General features: G+C 44.8%; 1 protein-coding gene across 1 annotated transcript; it reads right to left on the bottom strand.

Annotated features, from left to right (window-relative positions):
* Positions 1–20,505: 20,505 nt before the first annotated feature.
* LOC125521813 lies at positions 20,506–21,849 on the bottom strand. The gene has a single exon (XM_048686878.1). The coding sequence runs from the start codon at positions 21,727–21,729 to the stop codon at positions 20,704–20,706; it is 1,026 nt and encodes a 341-aa protein (XP_048542835.1). The 5' UTR covers positions 21,730–21,849; the 3' UTR covers positions 20,506–20,703.
* Positions 21,850–22,336: the final 487 nt, after the last annotated feature.

Raw genomic sequence — 22,336 nt, 5'->3', positions numbered from 1 at the left:
TCCCCAAACCGTATGAACCCGAAAGTTTTCGTGAGTCATACTCTTCTTTTGTTTCGCTAGATAAAATTTCTACACTACAGTTTCATCAAAAGCGAGAAGTAAAATGAAAGGTTATGCATTGAATAAGTGGGAGTTGACCTTGAACTTGTGTTCATGCCCATGGACACGATGTAGATCTTATCATGGAAGCTACTCCTAAATTAATTATTCCCTTGGTATAAGTTCATCTTATATCTGGGATCTGGTCTTTTGCAATCTGGTTCCGGCCATATTGATCTTCTTTGATTCCTTTACTTGGACAAGTTGAAGTACTTGTCTTCTGCAGATCAATGCACCAGTCCAACCGTTACTTTGATCTTTCGTCGAGTATTACACCCTGGTATCTCGAGATTATCACGGAACTGCATAACTTCTTATGAGTTCTCCATCAAGTACTACATTCTCACTGAGTCCAATTTTTTCATGGCCTCTGAGTCATTAAACACTCGAGGACACAGATAACTGAATCGAGTCTGCATCGCGATTAAATAACTGTTAGTAATATTCTTTACTTACGAGTTTGTACTCAATCACGTCATTTCTAGCCTAATTAATCGGCTATATCAGTATTGTGTTGATTTTAACTGTGCTACCTAGTCCTTATTTTTGGAGCACCACTTTCGGTGATGAGCTAAGCTTACATCGATCTTCCTTGTCTTATCATTTCACCTCGAACAGCAAGCTTGATTCCGAGTTGGTGTTGTATCCGTGGTTCCAATAATCTTTCGCTGCATTAATCCTATTGCTTGATGTAGTCGTTGTTAAATTGCTTCTTCATGGAGCCTCTCGACAAAATTTGTCATGATCATCATCAGCATTCTGAGCTCTTCCAGGATATCAATTGAATTCATGATGAGAAATAACGTCCTTGCCCTCGATGATTTGTGTTATCATGACCACTTTATTGCCTTTCGTTCAACACAAACTTGTTCGTGTTTTGTGTTATACCTTGAGATCCTTACTATCCAGCATTTGTTCTTCTTTACCTTGGAGTATTACCATATTTTATGTCAAGAATGCCGTGAAAATTTCACCACCTCTTGAGAATTCTTGATACAAGTGATACTTCTCACCATCACCATTCCTTCTTGGTCCCCGTGTTGTTTATAACCGGAATGCCGACAAATGAACTATGATGTGTGAATTCAAGACTTCTAGCAACCCTATTGCTTGTAAGTTACGAATGATAGTTTCTTTCTTCATGTGATCGGTTATTGACTCATCATCCTAACATTGATCGTGCTACTTAGTCCATATTTTTATGCACTTTTCGATCAATCTTCAAATGTGTATGTTTTCCTCGAGCATACCTCATTATATCATTTGCTCTGACAAATGTTATCTCCTTGTTCACATTAGTGTGGAAATCCATCTTTTGTAAATCTCAATGAATTGTCGTTGAGTCAATCAGCCACCTCCCCACCTCTCCCTAATTTAATGATGAACTCTTGTTTCGGAACTCGCTTCCATAGTTCAATTCCCGAGAGTCTTACAATGTCATCTCGATAATTTGTGTTGCACCTTTCTTCTCAGGCATCCTGAGTCTGAGTTATCCTGACACCAATCAGATTTGAACCTCGGTCAGATATGATGGTTGGAACATATTTTCAAGAGTTATCATATTAGTCTTTATGTGACCCGGTAAGGTGATGTCGTGCCTAGCACACCTGGCCCGAGGCCCTGTTGTTATAGATTCCTTTTCAGCAAGGTTATCCATTCTTCCATGAGGAAATTGTTAGACTTATTCTATAAGTTATTCCTGATGGATCCTTTGTGTTTCCAAAGTCTGATCTTCACCTGTTGACCATGTCAATGCTATCTCGAAGCATGTCTATGGTATTCTGATTTTCAACAAGAACATTTCAAGCCCAATGCCAAATTTTCCTTATCAACTATCGAAACACCTTTGTATGGGTAATGTCATGGGATTTCTCTCCTCTTACCTAAAGGGTTCTCTATGTTATATCTTGTCATGGATATCATGCTCTACTTATCCTTGGGAAGGATATACCCCCTGAACTATGTGTTTAAACACATTTTCCTTTCCATTGTTCCGTTTAATCTGATAATCGCATTTTCCTTTCCAGTGGTTTGTTTAACCTTTCTTGTAATCTGACTTAATTGGGCAGTAATTCTCTAATTAGGTAAGCACCTTGTTGTACAATTATGTTAGCAAGACCCTGTTACTATTATTGGTGACATTTCAGTAACCACCGACAGACGAGAACTTTGCATATTGATCCGCCTCGTGCAATGATACGTCTCCAACGTATCTATAATTTTTGATTGTTCCATGCTATTATATTATTTGTTTTGGATGTTAATGGGCTTTATTTTACACTTTTATATGATTTTGGGACTAACCTATTAACCTAGAGCTCAGTGCCAGTTTTTGTTTATTCCTTGTTCTTGAGTTTTGTAGAAAAGGAAAACCAAACGGAGTCCAATTGAGCTGAAATTTGACGGAGACCATTTTTGGACCAGAAGAAGCCCACGAAGTATCGGAAGTTGGCCAGAACAGCCCCGAGGCCACCACGAGGGTGGGGGGCGCGCCCTACCCCCCTGGGCGCGCGCCCCTGCCTCGTGGCCGCCTCGGGGACTCCCCTGACTTGTTCCCGACTCCAACACCTCTTATATAACCGAAAACTTCCAGAAAGAAACCTAGATTGGAAGTTCCGCCGCCAGAAGCCTCCGTAGCCACCAAAAACCAATCTAGACCCGTTCTGGCACCCTGCAGGAGGGGGGAATCGCTCTCCGGTGGCCATCTTCGTCATCCCGATGCTCTCCATGATGAGGAGGGATTAGTCCACCCTCGGGGCTGAGGGTATGTACCAGTAGCTATGTGTTTGATCTCTCTCTCTCTCTCATGTTCTTGAGGTGGTACGATCTTGATGTATCACGAGCTTTGCTATTATATTTGGATCTTATGATGTTTCTACCCCTTCTACTCTCTTGTGATGAATTGAGTTTTCCCTTTGAAGTTATCTTATCGGATTCAGTCTTTAAGGATTTGAGAACACTTGATGTATGTATTGCATGTGCTTATCTATGGTGACAATGGGATATCACGTGATCCACTTGATGTATGTTTTGGTGATCAACTTGCGAGTTACGTGACCTCGTGAACTTATGCATAGGGGTTGGCACACGTTTTCATCTTGACTCTCCGGTAGAAACTTTGGGGCACTCTTTGAAGTTCTTTGTGTTGGTTGAATAGATGAATCTGAGATTGTGTGATGCATATCGTATAATAATACCCACGGATACTTGAGGTGACATTGGAGTATCTAGGTGACATTAGGGTTTTGGTTGATTTGTGTATTAACGTGTTATTCTAGTACGAACTCTATGATAGATCGAACGGAAAGAATAGCTTTGTGTTATTTTACTACGGACTCTTGAATAGATCGATCGGAAAGGATAACTTTGAGGTGGTTTCGTACCATACAATAATCTCTTCGTTTGTTCTCCGTTATTAGTGACTTTTAAGTGACTCTTTGTTGCATGTTGAGGGATAGTTATATGATCCAATTATGTTATTATTGTTGAGAGAACTTGCACTAGTGAAAGTATGAACCCTAGGCCTTGTTTCGGCGCATTGCAATACCGTTTGTGCTCACTTTTACCACTTGCTATACCTTGCTGTTTTTATATTTTCAGATTACAAAAACCATTATCTACTATCCATATTGCACTTGTATCACCATCTCTTTGCCGAACTGGTGCACCTATACAATTTACCATTGTATTGGGTGTGTTGGGGACACAAGAGACTCTTTGTTATTTGGTTGCAGGGTTGCTTGAGAGAGACCATCTTCATCCTACGCCTCCCACGGATTGATAAACCTTAGGTCATCCACTTGAGGGAAATTTGCTACTGTCCTACAAACCTCTGCACTTGGAGGCCCAACAACGTCTACAAGAAGAAGGTTGTGTAGTAGACATCATTCAACGAGCAGGAAAATGGTTCTCTTCGTCCCTTGCCCTTGGTACCAACATTGTTGCCAACATAACTGGCAGGCTAACCTCTAACATACCTTGCTATCGTGACCGTGCAAGTTGTCAGCACCCTTTCTACTTTTAACCCACATGGTGGGCCCATAACCCACAGTTCCACAGGATCAAAACCTGACTCTCATGTACACCGTTGTTGCCAAACTTAATCTGCGTGCTTGATTTCGTATGTAATTCATGGGCCACCTTCCTAGTAATCTATTCTGGTATCGGACGCAATACTTATTCAGTTATTCTCATTGCTCTAGACCCCTTTCACACTTTGTTTCAGACGCCGAACGATTGTCTACCCGTTTGAAACTTCTTATTGTACCTTATTACTTTCCTCTCGATGTGTTTCATTGGTTCAACCCGAGAGATAATCATGGGCTCGTTCCTGGGATAACCCCTGGATGATTAACCCTTATAGCATCCTATCGTTGTCAAGTTGCCCCCTAACTATTCGTAAGTACGATGAAGACCCCAAAGAAAGGATGAAGACTTCATCAAGATGACCTGAAGCAGAGGAATGAAGACGTCAATGTGATGGATCGACTTCTTCAAAAAGCGCAACCTAGAACAAAAGATCCATTAGAATTTCGTAACCAGAACTTTCCCCCTTACCCCACCTCTTAAATCTCGGGACGAGATTTCTTGTAGTGGAGGAGATTTGTGGCACCCCGATAGTTAAGCTACAGTAAACCCCTATTAATGATGCTAGGTCATTGTAATTAAAATTTTGCTAAACCTCACTCGTTTCAAAATTAGTTCAAATACAAATTCAAATGATAAGTCAAAGTATAGTTTCATAAAACAGTGAATTAAAAATGTTCATTAGGTTGCAAATATTCACTAAGGAATTACCATGTAAAAACCAACATCATTTGAATCACAGATAAAACCCCAGGAAATTAATAAGTGTTCCAACAGTAAATAAAATGGCCTTTGCAAAATTATTAGTTATTTATTTAACTCCAATTGCCTCCAAACTTTATGTGCCACTCCAAAATATTGTGCTTGAATTATGTGCCAAATTTCATGTTTAACTAAATTCATTTGTCTTGGCTAATAAAAAGAAAACTGTAGTTAAAATAAAACAGAAATAAAAAAGGAAAAGAAGAAATAAGCCACGTGTTGCTGGGCCTCTAGTGCACAGTGTGCAGGCCCAGCCCACAACATGGTCGTCGTCCTCCCTGTTCATCCCTAGTGCGGTGGATACCGCGCGCGCGTCCATGCTACGGATGAGCCACGCGGCGCTCATCCGGTGCTTCTCCGACGTCTACAAGGCCTCCTAGATGCCGATGCAAACCCAAGCTCGAACCCTCACTCTCTCCCTCACTCTCTCCCTCTCAGATCTTGCTCGCCCGATGCTACCTCTTGAGCACTGCGTTGGTTTTACCTTGAAGAGGAAAGGGTGATGCAGTAGAGCAGCGTAAGTATTTCCCTCAGTTTTTGAGAACCAGGGTATCAATCCAGTAGGAGAACACGCGCGAGTCACCTCGTACCTACACACACAAATAAGAACCTCACAACCAACGCGATAAAGGGGTTGTAAATCCCTTCACGACCACTTGCAAGAGTGAGATCTGATAGAGATGATAATAATAAGATAAATATTTTTGGTATTTTTATGATATAGATTGAAAGTAAAAGATAGCAAAATAAAGTACATTGGAAACTTGTATGATGGAAAATAGACCCGGGGCCATAGGTTTCACTAGTGGCTTCTCTCAAGATAGCGTAAGTATTACGGCGGGTGAACAAATTACTGTCGAGCAATTGATAGAAAAGTTAATCATTATGAGAATATATAGGCATGATCATGTATATAGGCATCATGTCCGAGACAAGTAGACCAAAACGGTTCTGCATCTACTACTATTACTCCACATATCGACCGCTATCCAAAATGCATCTAGAGTATTAAGTTCATAAGAACAGAGTAATGCCTTAAGCAACATGACATGATGTAGAGGGATAAACTCATGCAATATGATGTAAACCCCATCTTTTTATCCTCGATGGCAACAATACAATACGTGTCGTTTCCCTTTATGTCACTGGGATCGAGCACTGCAAGATTAAACCCAAAGCTAAGCACTTCTCCCATTGCAAGAAAGATCAATCTAGTAGGCCAAACCAAACTGATAATTCGAAGAGACTTGCAAAGATAAACAAATCATACATAAAAGAATTCAGAGAAGATTCAAATATTGTTCATAGATAAACTTGATCATAAACCCACAATTCATCGGATCTCGATAAACACACCGCAAAAACAAGAGTTACATCGATTAGATCTCCACGAGAATCGAGGAGAACTTTGTATTGAGATCCAAAGGGAGAGAAGAAGCCATCTAGCTACTAGCTATGGACCCGAAGGTCTGAACTAAACTACTCACACATCATCGGAGGGGCCATGGAGTTGATGTAGAGGCCCTCCATGATCAATGCCCCCTCTGGCGGAGCTCCGGAAAAGGCCCCAAGATGGGATCTCTTGGGTACAGAAGGTTGTGGCGGTGGAATTAGGTTTTTGTGGTGCTCCTGGAAGTTTGCGGGTATATAGATATATATAGGAGGAAGAAGTAGGCCGGTGGAGCAACAAGGGGCCCACGAGGGTGGAGGGAGCGCCCAGGGGGGCTGGGCATGCCCCCCTGCCTCGTGGCCTCCTCGAATGTTTCTTGACGTTTGTTCCAAAAATAACGCTCCCGAAGGTTTCATTCCGTTTGGACTCCGTTTGATATTCCTTTTCGGCGAAACTCTAAAATAGGCAAAAAACAGCAATTTGGGTTGGGCCTCCAGTTAATAGGTTAGTCCCAAAAATAATATAAAAGTGTAAAAATAAGCCCATTAACATCCAAAATAGATAATATAATAGTATGGAACAATCAAAAATTATAGATACGTTAGAGACGTATCAAGCATTCCCAAGCTTAATTCCTGCTCGTCCTCGAGTAGGTAAATGATAAAAATAGAATTTTTGATGTGGAATGCTTCCTAACATATTTCTTAATGTAATTTTTATTTATTGTGGCATGAATGTTTAGATCCGAAAGATTCAAGATAAAATTTTAATATTGGCATAGAAATAATAATACTTCAAGCATACTAACTAAGCAATCATGTCTTCTCAAAATAACATGGCCAAAGAAAGTTATCCCTACAAAATCATATAGTCTGGCTATGCTCTATCTTCATCACACAAAATATTAAATCATGCACAACCCCGATGACAAGCCAAGCAATTGTTTCATACTTTTGATGTTCTCAAACTTTTTAAATCATCACACAATATATGAGCGTGAGCCATGGATATAGCACTATGGTGGAATGAAATGGTGGTTCTGGAGAAGACAAAAAAGGATAAGATAGTCTCACATCAACTAGGCGTATCAACAGGCTATGGAGATGCCCATTAATAGATATAATGTGAGTGAGTAGGGATTGCCATGCAACAGATGCACTAGAGCTATAAGTGTATGAAAGCTCAACAAAATAAACTAAGTGGGTGTGCATCCAACTTGCTTGCTCACGAATACCTAGGGCAATTTGAGGAAGCCCATCATTGGAATATACAAGCCAAGTTCTATAATGTAAAATTTCCACTAGTTTATGCAAGTGACAACATAAGAGACTCTCTATCATGAAGATCATGGTGCTACTTTGAAGCACAAGTGTGGAAAAAGGATAGTAACATTGTCCCTTCTCTTTTTTTTCTCTCATTTCATTTTTTCATTTTTTTTCTTTTTTTATTTGGGCCTATTTTTTTTGCCTCTTTTTTTCTTTTCTTTTTTCGTCCGGAGTCTCATCCCGACTTGTGGGGGAATCATAGTCTCCATCATCCTTTCCTCACTGGGTCAATGCTCTAATAATGATGATCATCACACTTATTTTTACTTACAACTCAAGAATTATAACTCAATACTTAGAACAAAATATGACTCTATATGAATGCCTCTGGTGGTGTACCGGGATACACAATGAATTAACAGTGACATGTATGAAAAAATTATGAACGGTGGCTTTGCCACAAATACGATGTCAACTACATGATCATGCAAAGCAATATGACAATGATGAAGCGTGTCATAGCAAACGGAATAGTGGAAAGTTGCATGGCAATATATCTCGGAATGGCTATGGAAGTGCCATAATAGATATGTATGGTGGCTGTTTTGAGGAAGGTATATGGTGGGTTTATGGTACCGGCGAAAGTTGCGCGGTACTAGAGAGGCTAGCAATTGTGGAAGGGTGAGGGTGCGTATAATCCATGGACTCAACATTAGTCATAAAGAACTCACATGCTTATTGCAAAAATCTATTAGTTATCGAAACAAAGTACTACGTGCATGCTCCTAGGGGTTAGATTGGTAGGAAAAGACCATCGCTCATCCCCGACCGCCACTCATAAGGAAGGCAATCAATAAATAAATCATGCTCCGACTTCATCACATAACGGTTCACCATGCGTGCATGCTACGGGAATCACAAAATTCAACACAAGTATTTCTCAAATTCACAACTACTCAACTAGCATGACTCTAATATCACCATCTCCATATCTCAAAACAATCATCAAGTATCAAACTTCTCTTTAGTATTCAATGCACTTATATGAAAGTTTTTATTACGCCTAAAAGCAAATTGCCATGTTGTTCTAAAGGACTCTCAAAATAATATAAGTGAAGCATGAGAGATCAATTATTTATATAAAATAAAACCACCACCATGCTCTAAAAGATATAAGTGAAGCACTAGAGCAAAAACTATATAGCTCAAAAGATATAAGTGAAGCACATAGAGTATTCTAATAAATTCCAATTCATGTGTGTCTCTCTCAAAAGGTGTGTACAGAAAGGATGATTGTGGTAAACTAAAAAGCAAAGACTCAAATCATACAAGACGCTCCAATCAAAACACATATCATGTGGCGAATAAAAATATAGCTCCAAGCAAAGTTACCGGTAAACGAAGACAAAAGAGGGGATCCCTTCTGGGGCATCCCCAAGCTTAGGCTTTTTGGTGTCCTTGTATTTTACCTTGGGGTGCCATGGGCATCCCCAAGTTTAGGCTCTTGCCACTCCTTGTTCCATAATCCATCAAATCTTTACCCAAAACTTGAAAACTTCACAACACAAAACTTAACAAGAGAATCTCGTGAGCTCCGTTAGCGAAAGAAAACAAAACACCACTTCAAGGTACTGTAATGAACTCATTATTTATTTATATTGGTGTTAAACCTACTGTATTCCAACTTCTCTATGGTTTATAAACTCTTTTACTAGCCATAGATTCATTAAAATAAGCAAACAACACACGAAAAACAGAATCTGTCAAAAACAGAACACTCTGTAGTAATCTATAACTAACGCAAACTTTTGGAATCCAAAAAATTCTAAAATAAATTTCTGGGCGTGAGTAATTTATCTATTAATCATATGCAAAAATAATTAACTAAATAGCATTCTCAAATAAAAATGGCAGCAATTCTCGTGAGCGCTAAAGTTTCTGTTTTTTACAGCAGGATCAAAAAGACTTTCCCCAAGTCTTCCCAACAGTTCTACTTGGCACAAACACTAATTAAACACAAAAACACAACCAAAACAGAGGGTAGATAAATTATTTATTACTAAACAGTAGCAAAAATCAGGGAATAAAAATAAAATTGGGTTGCCTCCCAACAAGCGTTGTCGTTTAACGCCCCTAGCTAGGCATAAAAGAAAGGATAGATCTAGGTATTGCCATCTTTTGTATTAGGAAAGAAAAGAGAAAATTTCTTTTCTATAGCATTTATATTTCTATTTTGAGATAGCACGTGGCCATTGATAGTGGAATAGAGATTAAGCACATTACGGAAATTGGCATCTAAGCTAGCCCTCATTTCTTTGATAGTTTCATTTTGGTAAAAGCACAAAAGAGAGGTAGATTCAACCTTCTCACTCATGGGGTGCCCAAATATAGTTTTCATCCTTTCATAAGTATCAACGGGACCCCCCTCAAGAAAACCTTCTTCAAAGATAGAATCTAGAACTTGCTTGAATGAAGAGGGTAAACCAATATAAAAGCTTTTCAGGTAAACCTCAATTTGATATTGGGCACATAGCTAGCTCGAAATCTTAATAGCTATCCCAAGCGCCTTCCAAAGATTCATCAAGTAAATAACAAAAAATTCTGGGATCATCTTCATCAAAATTATTCAAACTCTCATTGATAACCCCGGTAGGTTTCTCCATAGCATCATTATTTATGAACTTAGAGAGGACAGAGGGACTATACAAGGTAAAACTCGGGAGAGAACCCTTATCCCTTTTTGAATCGGCCATGGTACAAGAAAGCAAATGGGAAATTGACGAATAAAACGGCAAGGGTGAAGTGGGGGAGAGGAAAACGAGAGGCAAATGGCAAATAATGTAATGCGAAGGATAAGAATTGTGATGGGTACTTGGTATGTCTTGACTTGGCGTAGATCTCCCCGGCAACGGCGCCAGAAATCCTTCTTGCTACCTCTTGAGCACTGCGTTGGTTTTATCTTGAAGAGGAAAGGGTGATGCAGTAGAGCAGCGTAAGTATTTCCCTCAGTTTTTGAGAACCAAGGTATCAATCCAGTAGGAGACCACGCGCGAGTCACCTTGTACCTACACACACAAATAAGAACCTCGCAACAAACGTGATAAAGGGGTTGTCAATCCCTTCACGACCACTTGCAAGAGTGAGATCTGATAGAGATGATAATAATAAGATATTTTTTTGGTATTTTTATGATACAGATTGAAAGTAAAAGAAGCAAAATAAAGTAGATTGGAAACTTGTATGATGGAAAATAGACCCGGGGGGCATAGGTTTCACTACTGGCTTCTCTCAACATAGCATAAGTATTACGGTGGGTGAACAAATTACTGTCGAGCAATTGATAGAAAAGCGGATCATTATGAGAATATCTAGGCATGATCATTTATATAGGCATCACGTCCGAGACAAGTAGACCAAAACGATTATGCATCTACTACTATTACTCCACACATCGACCGCTATCCAGCATGCATCTAGAGTATTAAGTTCATAATAACAGAGTAACGCCTTAAGCAAGATGACATGATGTAGAGGGATAAACTCATGCAATATGATGTAAACCCCATCTTTTTATCCTCGATGGCAACAATACAATATGTGTCATTTCCCTTTCTGTCACTGGGATCGAGCACCGCAAGATTGAACCCAAAGCTAAGCACTTCTCCCATTACAAGAAAGATCAATCTAGTAGGCCAAACCGAACTGATAATTCGAAGAGACTTGCAAAGATAAACCAATCATACATAAAATAATTCTGAGAAGATTCAAATATTAATCATAGATAAACTTGATCATAAACCCACAATTCATCGAATCTCGACAAACACACCACAAAAAGAAGAGTTACATCGAATAGATCTCCAAGAGAATCGAGGAGAACTTTTATTGAGATCCAAAGAGAGAGAAGAAGCCATCTAGCTACTAGATATGGACCCGAAGGTCTGAAGTAAACTACTCACACATCATCGGAGGGGCCATGGAGTTGATGTAGAGGCCCTCCGTGATCAATGCCCCCTCCAGCAGAGCTCCGGAAAAGGCCCCAAGATGGGATCTCTTGGGTACAGAAGGTTGCGGCGGTGGAATTAGGTTCTCGTGGTGCTCCTAGATGTTTGTGGGGTATATGGATATATATATATATAGGAGGAAGAAGTAGGTCGGTGGAACAACGACGGGCCCACGAGGGTGGAGGGCGCGCCCAGGGGGGTGGGCGCCCCCCTGCCTCGTGGCGTCCTCGATTTTTTCTTGACGTCCACTCCAAGTCTCATGGATCACGTTTGTTCTAAAAATAACGCTCCCGAAGGTTTCATTCCGTTTGGACTCCGTTAGATATTCCTTTTCAGCGAAACTCTAAAATAGGCAAAAAACAGCAATTTGGGCTGGGCCTCCGGTTAATAGGTTAGTCCCAAAAATAATATAAAAGTGTAAAAACAAGCCCATTAACATCCAAAATTGATAATATAATAGCATGGAACAATCAAAAATTATAGATACTTGGAGACGTATCACCTGAATGCACCAGTCGCCGCGCCTCGTCGTTGGCGTGGCCACCGGCCACCTTCCGCCGTTCCAAGCTGTCCACGCGACTGCCGCTGCCGACCACGACGCCTGCTCCTGCTGGATGGCACCGGGACGCCACATCGACGCCGCCCTCGCTGATCCCCTCCTTCGAGCTCCGCCTCTGCGTCACCGTCGATCCGCGCCACCGTGACCTCCCCAGCCTCCCAGAGCTGCTCCTCGACCCCCACTGTGAGCCGCCGCGCCTGTTGCGCTCCTCTCCTCCCCTCCTAATTGCCCCTAGATGCAACAAGCCACCGTAGCCGAACCTCACCGTTGTTGCTTGCCTCGTCGTCGTGACCACTAGCCTACGAGATCGCGCCCTAGCAGTGCCTCGAGCTTCCGGGCCTCACTGGAGCTCAATGCGACCCCCAGCTCCCCTCCTAGTGCCCCCTAGCCCCGGGTCCGAGTTCGCCCAACTCCGGTCGCCACCGACGTCGAAGCCCCGCTCTACTCCGGCCACCGTGGCCCGCAAAACCACCACCAACCGACGCATCATCGTCTTGCCGTTCTAACGCGCCCGACCACGATCAAAATGATGCCCTGTGGGCGTTTTCCGACGATGCCCGAGGATGCGCCACCGCGAACGAGCTCGCCGATGTGATTTTGACGAGTCGCAGGCCATCGCCGAGCTAGCCTGACGCGTGGGTTCCCCTGCGTTGCTGACGGGTGGGCCCAGTTGACCCATTGACCCGGTCAGCCGCTGACATGGCCGGCCCCATGTCACTGACATGTGGGTCCCGCCTGATTAAATGATTTTAGTTAAATAGATAATCTATTAATTAATTAATTAAGTTAAATGCTAATCACTCACTGACAGTTGGTCCCACCCACTAACTGACCTGTTTTGTTAATCTAACACTCTGTTAAAGCCACAGTCACTAACCAATGGGTCCCACTAGACCCACAGGTCAGGTTTGACTCCAGTTGACCGCACTGTTGACTGTTGACGTCACACATACGTCATGCTGACGTCATCCCAAACTATTCTGGATAATGTTTATTTAAATTAATTAAATAAATTTTAGAAAATGATTAAAACTTTAGAAAAACATAGAAAATTAACCGTAGCTCGGATGAAAATGTTTTCTACATGAAAGTTGCTCAGAACGACGAGGCGAATTCGATATCGCAGCCCGTTTAGCTATCAGATGCCTCTAACTATCTAAACATGCAACGTCCCCCCTCCGGTTACCTGTCTGACACAACTCAGGAACCGGAAAAACATTCCCGGTTGATTCCCCCTACACCTATTCGTGTAGACATACGTTAGGCCACACCCGACACGTTATATTACCATGTTATGCTTTATGATGTTTTGTTTGCTTTATTTATTGTTTCTTCTCCCTCTTCTCTCTGGTAGACCCCGAGGCGGATGATGCACCGGTGATCGACTACGTCGACAACGACACTTCTTTCTTTTCAGCAGAGCTTGCATGCAAGCCCCCCTCCTGATCACCAGATATCGCCTATTCTTCTCTCTACTGCCTGCATTAGAGTAGTGTAGCATGCTACTGCTTTCCGTTAATCCTATCCTGATGCATAGCCTGTCTTTGCTACTACTGTTGTTATCTTTGCCTGCAATCCTAAATGCTTACTATAGGATGCTATTATACCATCAGTGGCCCTACATTCTTGTATGTCTGCCATGCTATGCTATCGGGCCGTGATCACTCGAGAGGTGATCATGGGTATATACTTATATACATAATATATGATACTTGTGGTGACTAAAGTCGGGTCGGCTCGTAGAGTACCCGCGAGTGATTCCGGTGTGGGGGCTAAAAGGACAGGTGGTTCCATCCCGGTAGTGGTGGGCCTGGGTTCCCGACGGCCCCCGACTGTTACTTTGTGGCGGAGCGATAGGGCAGGTTGAGACCACCTAGGAGAGAGGTGGGCCTGGCCCTGGTTGGCGTCCGCGGTTACTTCAAAATAACATGCTTAACGAGATCTTGGTATTTGATCTGAGTCTGGCCACTAGCCTATACGCACTAACCAACTACGCGGAAACAGTTATGGGCACTCGATGTCGTGGTATCAGTCGAAGCCTTCTTGACGTTACCGACTGAGCGGCGCGCGCCGGATTGGACTGGAACGCCTGCTCTTGTATTAGGGAGGCTAGGTCTGCTTACCAGCCGCGTCCGCAACGTGCAGGTGTGCAACGGGCGATGGGCCCAGACCCCTTCGCGCATAGGATTTAGACAGGCATGCTGACCTCTCTATTGTGCCTAGGTAGGGTTGCAACGTGTTGATCTTCCGAGGCCGGGTATGACCCAGGAAAGTGTGCCCGGCCAGAAGGATCGGGCATGTTGGGTAATGTGGTGCACCCCTGCAGGGAAGTTTATCTATTCGAATAGCTATGTCCCTTGGTAAAAGGACGACCTGGAGTTGTACCTTGACCTTATGACAACTAGAACCGGATATTTAATAAAACACACCCTTTTAAGTGCCAGATACAACCCGATGACAGCTCTCTCACAGGGAGACGAGGAGAAGATCGCCGGGTAGGATTATGCTATACGATGTGAACTTTCCATCTACTCTCTTCTATATGCTTGAAGATGGAGGCTGCCGGAAGCGTAGTCTTCGATAGGACTGGCTATCCCCCTCTTATTTTGCCATTCTGCAGTTCAGTCCACAGATACTTCCCATTTCATTGATACCAATGCATATATACTGTAGATCCTTGCTTGCGAGTACTTTGGATGAGTACTCATGGTTGCTTTGCTCCCTCTTTTCCCCCTTTTCCTTTCTTCTCGGATGTCGCAACCAGATGTTGGAGCCCAGGAGCCAGACACCACCGATGACGACTCCTACTACACTGGACGTGCCTCCTACTACGTGCAGGCCGCCGCCGATGACCAGGAGTAATTTAGGAGTATCCCATGCAGGAGGCTTGCGCCTCTTTCAATCTGTATCCCAGCTTGTGCTAGCCATCTTATGGCAACTTGTTTAACTTATGTCTGTACTCAGATATTGTTGCTTCTGCTGACTCGTCTATGATCGAGCTCTTGTATTCGAGCCCTCGAGGCCCCTGGCTTGTAATGTGATACTTATATGACTTATTTTATTTGTAGAGTTGTGTTGTGATATCTTCCCGTGAGTCCCTGATCTTGATCATACACGTTTGCGTGTATGATTAGTGTACGGTCAAATCAGGGGCGTCACACCCCTCTGGTAGTTATTTTCTCCAATAATTCTCAAATATTCCATAAAAAATCCTCGTGAAGTTTCAGGTCATTTGAAGTTGTGTAGAATAGGTAGCTTGACGTAGCTTTTTCAGGTCCAGATTTTCAGCTGCCAGAATTCTCCCTCTTTGTGTATACCCTGCATATTATGAGAGAAAAGGCATTAGAATTACTCCAAAAAGCATTATTATGGATAAAAACATTATAAATAACAGTAAGAAAACATGATGCAAAATGGACGTATCAATGCCCTTTTCTGTTGAAAATCATCAACAATCGTGCCCGACGCCCCTCTCTCACCCTACTGCTCTCTCTCTCCCACTTCCATGCAGGGCCCACCTGCAAGGGTTGTCACTGACCTCCCATGCAACGCATGTCGCCCACGTCTAATGTACACTATGATCTGGCGCATGACAGAGCTAGCTGACTTGTCCTTTAAATAGAGCCTGACGCCCTCATAACTTCGTCCCTGCTTACGCCCCTAATCACTGTGAGGTTGTCCCAGATTTAACCCAACGCCACCGCCTTTGTTGCCATCCCTGCCTGTCAATTTTCGGCAGCTGAGACCACGACTTCCCAGAAAAGAGCCACATGCCATAAAACCCTAGCCGCGAGAGGTGATCCAACGAGAGGAGAGGGTGGCTGCTTCAGACTCTAGCGTCACACACATTCCACCTTTATCAACTACTATGGTGGAGGCAGGATGGAGCGGAACCCCGGAAGCCATGTTCCACGTGTGTCCACTAGTATAGATGTCTCATTTAGGTGTCTAATTATCCATACCTTCAGCTTAAACGATGGCGATGGCGGTGCTGGATAACTTTCCTCCAGACGCCCCATCTAAACGGTGGTTCACCCGGCTATTGGTGTTGAATCTAGGAGATTGTCTATGTGATCTCGGGGTCATTCATGTCTTGGGGGCGCTTTTGGTGTCTTTGTGTTGGTGTCGAGGTAATGATCATGCTATTTATAATTTTTTTGCGATGGTGGTCTTACGGGCATCTAACGGTGTTGACAACAGAAGATGGCCCTTGGGACCAAGATGATGTTCCCTCATGTTTTTGCGGCGAAGATGAAGTTGTGGCGTTGTTTCTCCCCTTGGGTGAATCCCTGACGCGACATGTTGCTCTCTGGTTGTTCTTGCTCCATCTCTGATGTAGCTGTGTTTTCTGCGTCGTCGTTGGGAATGCTGAAAGTTTTGTTGAAAAGATGGTTGTTCTTTGGGATTTCTGATCTATACAAAGACTTCTACAATAGTGGCTTATTCTCCTGGACATTGGTTCGGCTAGATCATAGCACAAGGACATCCCCGGCCACATGATACAACGTTAGACATGCTTTGGCAATGGAGCAACAACAACAATGTTGTTTCATCTCATGTTGAAGATTGAGTTTTTCTAGCTCTTTGATGACCCGATTGTAGTTTTCGACAATATCTCGTATCGTTGGAAGTCATTTTTACTTCAAAGTCTAGGGCCCGATTGATATAAATAATATAGGGACAAGCCCAACAGGGTGATGAGTCGCCTATAACATGTTCTCTAGTTTTTGTTGGCAAACGACCGCAATATTTGGTATGTCCATAACACCTCTTGACGGAGCAAGATCCTATTTGGCGCTTTAAGCGACGCTTACGACATTTTTTCCATCGGGCGCGCCCCCACCCCCGATATCCAAATCGGCCGACCCATCTAAGCATGTAAAGAGCAATCTCATCCTAGATTTTGGAAGCTCATGGAAGCTTCTGATAGTTTTGTTTTCTTTTACGTTTGTATTATTTCTGGGCTGGTTTTTTCGTTTTCCTTTCCACTTTTTCTTATTGTTTTCATTTTCCAAGTGGGACATTTTTTTGAAATTCAAAAGGAAAAAATCAACTTCATCTAATTTTCTCAAATTCATGAACTTTTTCTCATTTTTATCAACTTTTTATAAATTTAGGAAGTTTTTAAAATTAGTAAATTTCTTTTAAAAGTTTGAATTTTTATCAATTTTGTGATTTTCCCCTTTTTTGGTTATATTTATTCAAATTCCTGATCTTTTTTAAATTTATGAACTTTTTTCAAATTAGTAAACATGCTTCAATTTTTTTTAAAAAATAAATAGCCATGAATCTTTGACATTTTTCAAAAAATTGAACTTTTTAAATATTCTTGCACTTTTATTCAAATTTTATGATTTTTTTTTTCATTTTTTTGAACTTTGTTTCCATATTTATAATTATTTAAAGTCGACTGTCAATTTAGCGGTCAACAGGTCAATGATCGAGCGGTCAACCCTGAAAACCAAGCGATGGGGAGCGAGCAGTGCCCGGTTCCTTGCTGCGCCGCCCTACTTGTGTAGCGCGTGAGCACCGCTGCGCTTACCTGGCGCGGAAGGCGCGAATTAGGAGCTCTCCACGCCGGAATATCTTATTCTTGGCCCGCAATAAAGAATAGATGCAACACAGTACGAATTATGCACCCATTCTCAGTAACGGGACTGACACATTTTGGCTCATTATTTTTCGGCCGTCTGCTTTTCTTGTAGCAGTTCGCGTTTTGTGACGGTTTTATGTTTTTTTTACCAGTTTTCGTTGGATTCATTTATATTTTTGTGTTTTATGTTTCTTTTATAGGAAACGATTGTAATCACCCGGTAGATCGTGTTGTTGCGTCCGCTGCTTTCCAAACGGTCCACATAGCCACGTAGCCCAACAACTGACCGCACGCTGCCCTATCCTTTTGCATCCAACTCTTTCTTGCATACACTTCGTTTTCCTCCAAATCTCTTCGGGAGCTCGCGACCACCGCCGTTTGATGTCCCTCTCTTCAAGCTCCCGCATGCCCACCTCCACCACCACTTGTCGGCATCCACCATGGCTAGTCGTTCGCCACCAACATCGCAAGAGCTGTCAGATCGACTCCGCCCCGATGCTTCTTATAGCCCGTTCATGTGGCTGCTCGCCTGGTGGGCTGGATGGAGACGACAACGATGCACGTGACGACGATGTTGAGGAGCAGGAAAAGGATGGGCAACGGCGCCGCGGCGAGGCCATCACTGGCTGCCTCCGTGTTGCAATTGCAACGACGAAGTTGCAAACGGCAACAACGAACAATGGCCACATCTATTGTGACATGCGTCCGCAACGGTGACGATGTTTGTACAACATCATCTTGATTACAATTTTGCTGTAACATAGGTGATGTTGCCGAAAATTTCTGCAACATCACCTATGTTGCAAAAGTTTCTTCCACAAAGATGAAGACAAAAAAACCCACAATTGAACCCTTGTTACAAAAGTTTTTCTATAACATGACCTATGTTGTAAAGATTTCTGCAACAAGACGCCTGTTGCAAAGATTTCTGCAACAGCAACTCTGCTGCAAGAACCAAAGACACTACTTTGCCGTACGCCGACGGCTCGCAAGTCAGTGGATCATTTTAAAAGACCCGCCGGCGGATGCGCACCACGCCCCTTCTTTTATTCAGGTTTTCACTGAATTTTGTCCCACCCCCCTTTCCTTCTGTTTTTTCTCTTTTGGTTTTCGAATACACGATCATTTTTTAAAATTTGAGAACACTCTTTAAATTTTGTGATTTTTTTAAAACCCTAAATCATTTGAAAAAAATCATTAATATTTTCCAAAACGCATGAGCATTGTTATGATTCATGCAATTTTTAAAATTTTGTAAGTTTTTAAATGCATGACAATTTCTTAAAAAATATATAGTTTTTTAAAAATCTTGCTCGTTTTAAAATCCCCAGAATCATGTTGAATGGACGACACTCTCAAAACCTGGCCCGGCCCTGCTGGTTTTCAGAGGGGCTGAGCCGCACGAATAAAAAAATTAAGTTTTTTCTTTAGCGCTATTGGGCTGAACCCACCACGCGTTAACGGAGGAAATTCGTCGCGCGAGGCAGGGCGCAACGACCTCCTTCCCTTTGAACGGGACTCGGTCAGTCAGCGACGTTTTTTTATTTTCGACAAGGGCCTGGTCAGCGACGTCGACACCGCACTGGCTGGTGGCTGCTAGCGCCAGCACCAGTGGTACAGTCCCAGGATCGGAAAAGTGGCGCCCGAAGCATCGTGCGTTCACTCTGCACGGTCGGTCAAACGCCAAATGGTCAGACCACCGGTACAGTAGTACACACGGACGGGTTTTCAGCCGGCGTCACTCCCTATCCACGTCGCCCTCACTGACCCGCGTAGAGTTCGCTTCAAAATCTCACTCATCGAGCGGAAGACGAGGAAAATTCTCCCGATTCAGACGGTTACCAGCTTCCCCAGGTGGCCGGCGAGTGGCGACTGCTCCCCCAAAAGCTTCTGTTTGTATCTACACGTAGTTGCGCTCGTGGAAGAGTACGAAAGGAACAGCCCCTCGTCTTGGATCTCACCGCCGCTCACTCGTGGATTAACAATGGGACTTTGCTCTAGCAATTCACGCGGTATAAATGAATAGATGACGGACTTCCACCGTCCCCGGTGGTGCTGGTGTTGGGCTTCTGTGGCAATGACGATATGGGTGAGCGATGTCGGAGGCACGACAATGGTTGATGTAGTCGGGTCGGTCTTCTTCGGTGTGTCCGCGAGTTGTTTGTTGTTGTGAAGTCGAGGCTGCATGCGGCGGCGGGGATGATGATGGGCATCGGGTGCAGTGGCGGAGCTTGAAACAAAAAACTGGGCAGGCTGGGCAGGCTAATCTGAAGGAAATTGCTCTTGAGCTGGCCATCACTTCATGCATAGTGTGAGTGTTTTGCTTTTAGGCTGGGCGGGCCATGGCCACCTTTTGCCCTCACGTAGCTCCGCCACTGATCGGGTGGTTCGTTCGGTGATCTTCGGTGACGCCGGCCTTGGATAGTTCTATTTCGTAGCTCTTCGTTAGAGTCCGTATTGCATTGTCCTTGCCGTGAGTCGCGGAGTGCTTGGCACCCCACACACCCTCTACGGGGTGGGTTGGATTGATGATCGTTTGTAGCGAAGTCGGAGTTGCTTGCCAATGGTGAAGGGACGACGGTAACGCTTGCTCAGAAAAAAGTGTTGACCGTGACACTAATGTGCCAGCTCAATGAGACCTTCTTTATACTGTTTTGTATGGACTCTTCTGTGTGCCTCCCAACGTATTGTGACGTTTTTCACCTGTTTTCTGTTAACTAACAGGACAATTATCTTTTCTTAACTAATGGAGAAACAAATCTTTGACCTTCATTTAAAAATAAAATAAATGACGAATTGACAAAATTGCATTCCAGAAGTTCTCATCCATGGCGACAAGGAAAGAAATCACATCAACAATTCAATTCTGCATGCACGAGGCATGAGTTCGTGCGTGCAATCCAATGCAACTGCGACGGAGCTAAGGCACGGACGCCGTGAAGGCATCACCGCGGCCTCCGCTTCTTCCAGAGGTGGATTATCAGAGAGAACCCGCCGCCGCCGTCCCGCAGCTCGGCCTCCTCCGCCGTGATCCACTCGGTCACCGTCGCCACGCTCCCGGCCGACGACGACGCCGCGGACGTCGACGCCACGGACACCGTCGGGGACGAGTCGGAGCCCGACCTGAACGGGCCGCGCCTCCACGACCCCCTCATATCGCTCTCGCCGCTGCTGTCGGCATGGCGGCTCCGGAAGGAGTTCTGCCTTAACGCGTGCATGCCGACGTCTCCATCCCCCATGTCGTTGTCGTCCACCGGGTTCGCCCCGTCAGTGTCGAAACGGAGGACGAAGACGGCGGCGGCGTCCGGGGCGAAGAGCCAGCCGTGGAGATCCCAGGTGACGCGGACGGACCGGCCGCCGTGCGGGAGGTCGAGCCTCTCGCTGCCGCGGAACTTCCACGGGAGGCGCCGGACCCGGAGGGCCTTCTTGCCGTCCAGGGCTACCCACATGGCCGCCTCCTCCACGGCCACGGACACCTCGTGCTCCTCGCCCGCTACGGCCACGGTGGTGGTGTATGCGCCGCCGCATCCGGGAGGGTAGGCGTTCTCGCGGCGCGAGAGGAGAAGGCCCGCGGACGCCGCCGGCGAAGGCAACGACGACTGGAGGTCGCCAGCGGCCAGGGCGAGCTCGCCGTCGATCGACACGAGCACGAAGTACCCGGACAGCGGCTCGGGCCGGCGCGGCGCGAGGCGGGCGCGCGAGAGGTCCCACGCGAAGGCGACGGAGTGGCCGGACGCGCCGGAGAAGCGCTTGGACCCGCGCCGCCGCCACGGGAGCAGCGGCAGGAGAACGAACCGCGCGGGCGCTGCGGCGCCGGCGAGGGCGATGTCGACGGTGAGGACGAGGCCCAGCGCGGCGCGGGACCACGACAGGTTGATCGCGCCGAGGTGCGTCCAGTAGACGGACGTCGCCGACGAGGCCTTGGCGGCGGAGGAGTCGGCCCGGCCGCTGGCGAAGCAGGAGAGTGGCATCTGGTGAGCGCGCTGGACGCGGGGACGGACGGTGGTGGGATTGGGTTTTGAGTGGGCGACTCGGCCGGAGGTGGAGCCGGGAGTTGTTGCGGCAGTGAGCACGTGGCGGCGACTTGATGGGAAAGGTTGCCTGCCGAAGGTTGACGGGATTTGCTTCCATTTCTCTTCTTTATTTTGGGTCGCTGTGGCCCGCACGGTACTCTATTGTGTCGTGTTTTTCCTTTTTAATTTCAGACTTTCTAAAACACCCGGATTGCCTGCTTTCTACGTATTGTTTCTGTCAAGTAATAGTATCTTCATTTTCTAAAAAGAGGTAGTAAAAGTACGAATCTTCTACCGCTTTGCCGTCGTGCGAAATCGCACTCTGACCTCTCGACAGTGTGATTTGCGATGATGCGGAGCGGAGAGCCGGAGACGGCGGAGGAGACGAAGAAGCTCCATGGTACATGAGGCGACAGGGGAGAGGACAAATGTGTCGCGGGAGATTGCATGGTGTGGCGGGGTTAGAGGGATGGCTGAGGGCATCGACATGATCGACTGAGGTTTGGGTGAGGGCGGGGCAACTAGGTGACGCAATAACGGCGCCGCTTGTGAATGTCGAAACGAA

This window comes from Triticum urartu, chromosome 7, assembly GCF_003073215.2.
Source record: "Triticum urartu cultivar G1812 chromosome 7, Tu2.1, whole genome shotgun sequence".
Lineage (NCBI taxonomy): Eukaryota > Viridiplantae > Streptophyta > Magnoliopsida > Poales > Poaceae > Triticum > Triticum urartu.
This window is presented reverse-complemented; position numbering and strand designations above follow the sequence as displayed.

Bases quoted from the DNA above. Each gene is read 5' to 3' on its own strand.
- LOC125521813 (XM_048686878.1), bottom strand. From the start codon at position 21,729: ATGCCACTCTCCTGCTTCGCCAGCGGCCGGGCCGACTCCTCCGCCGCC.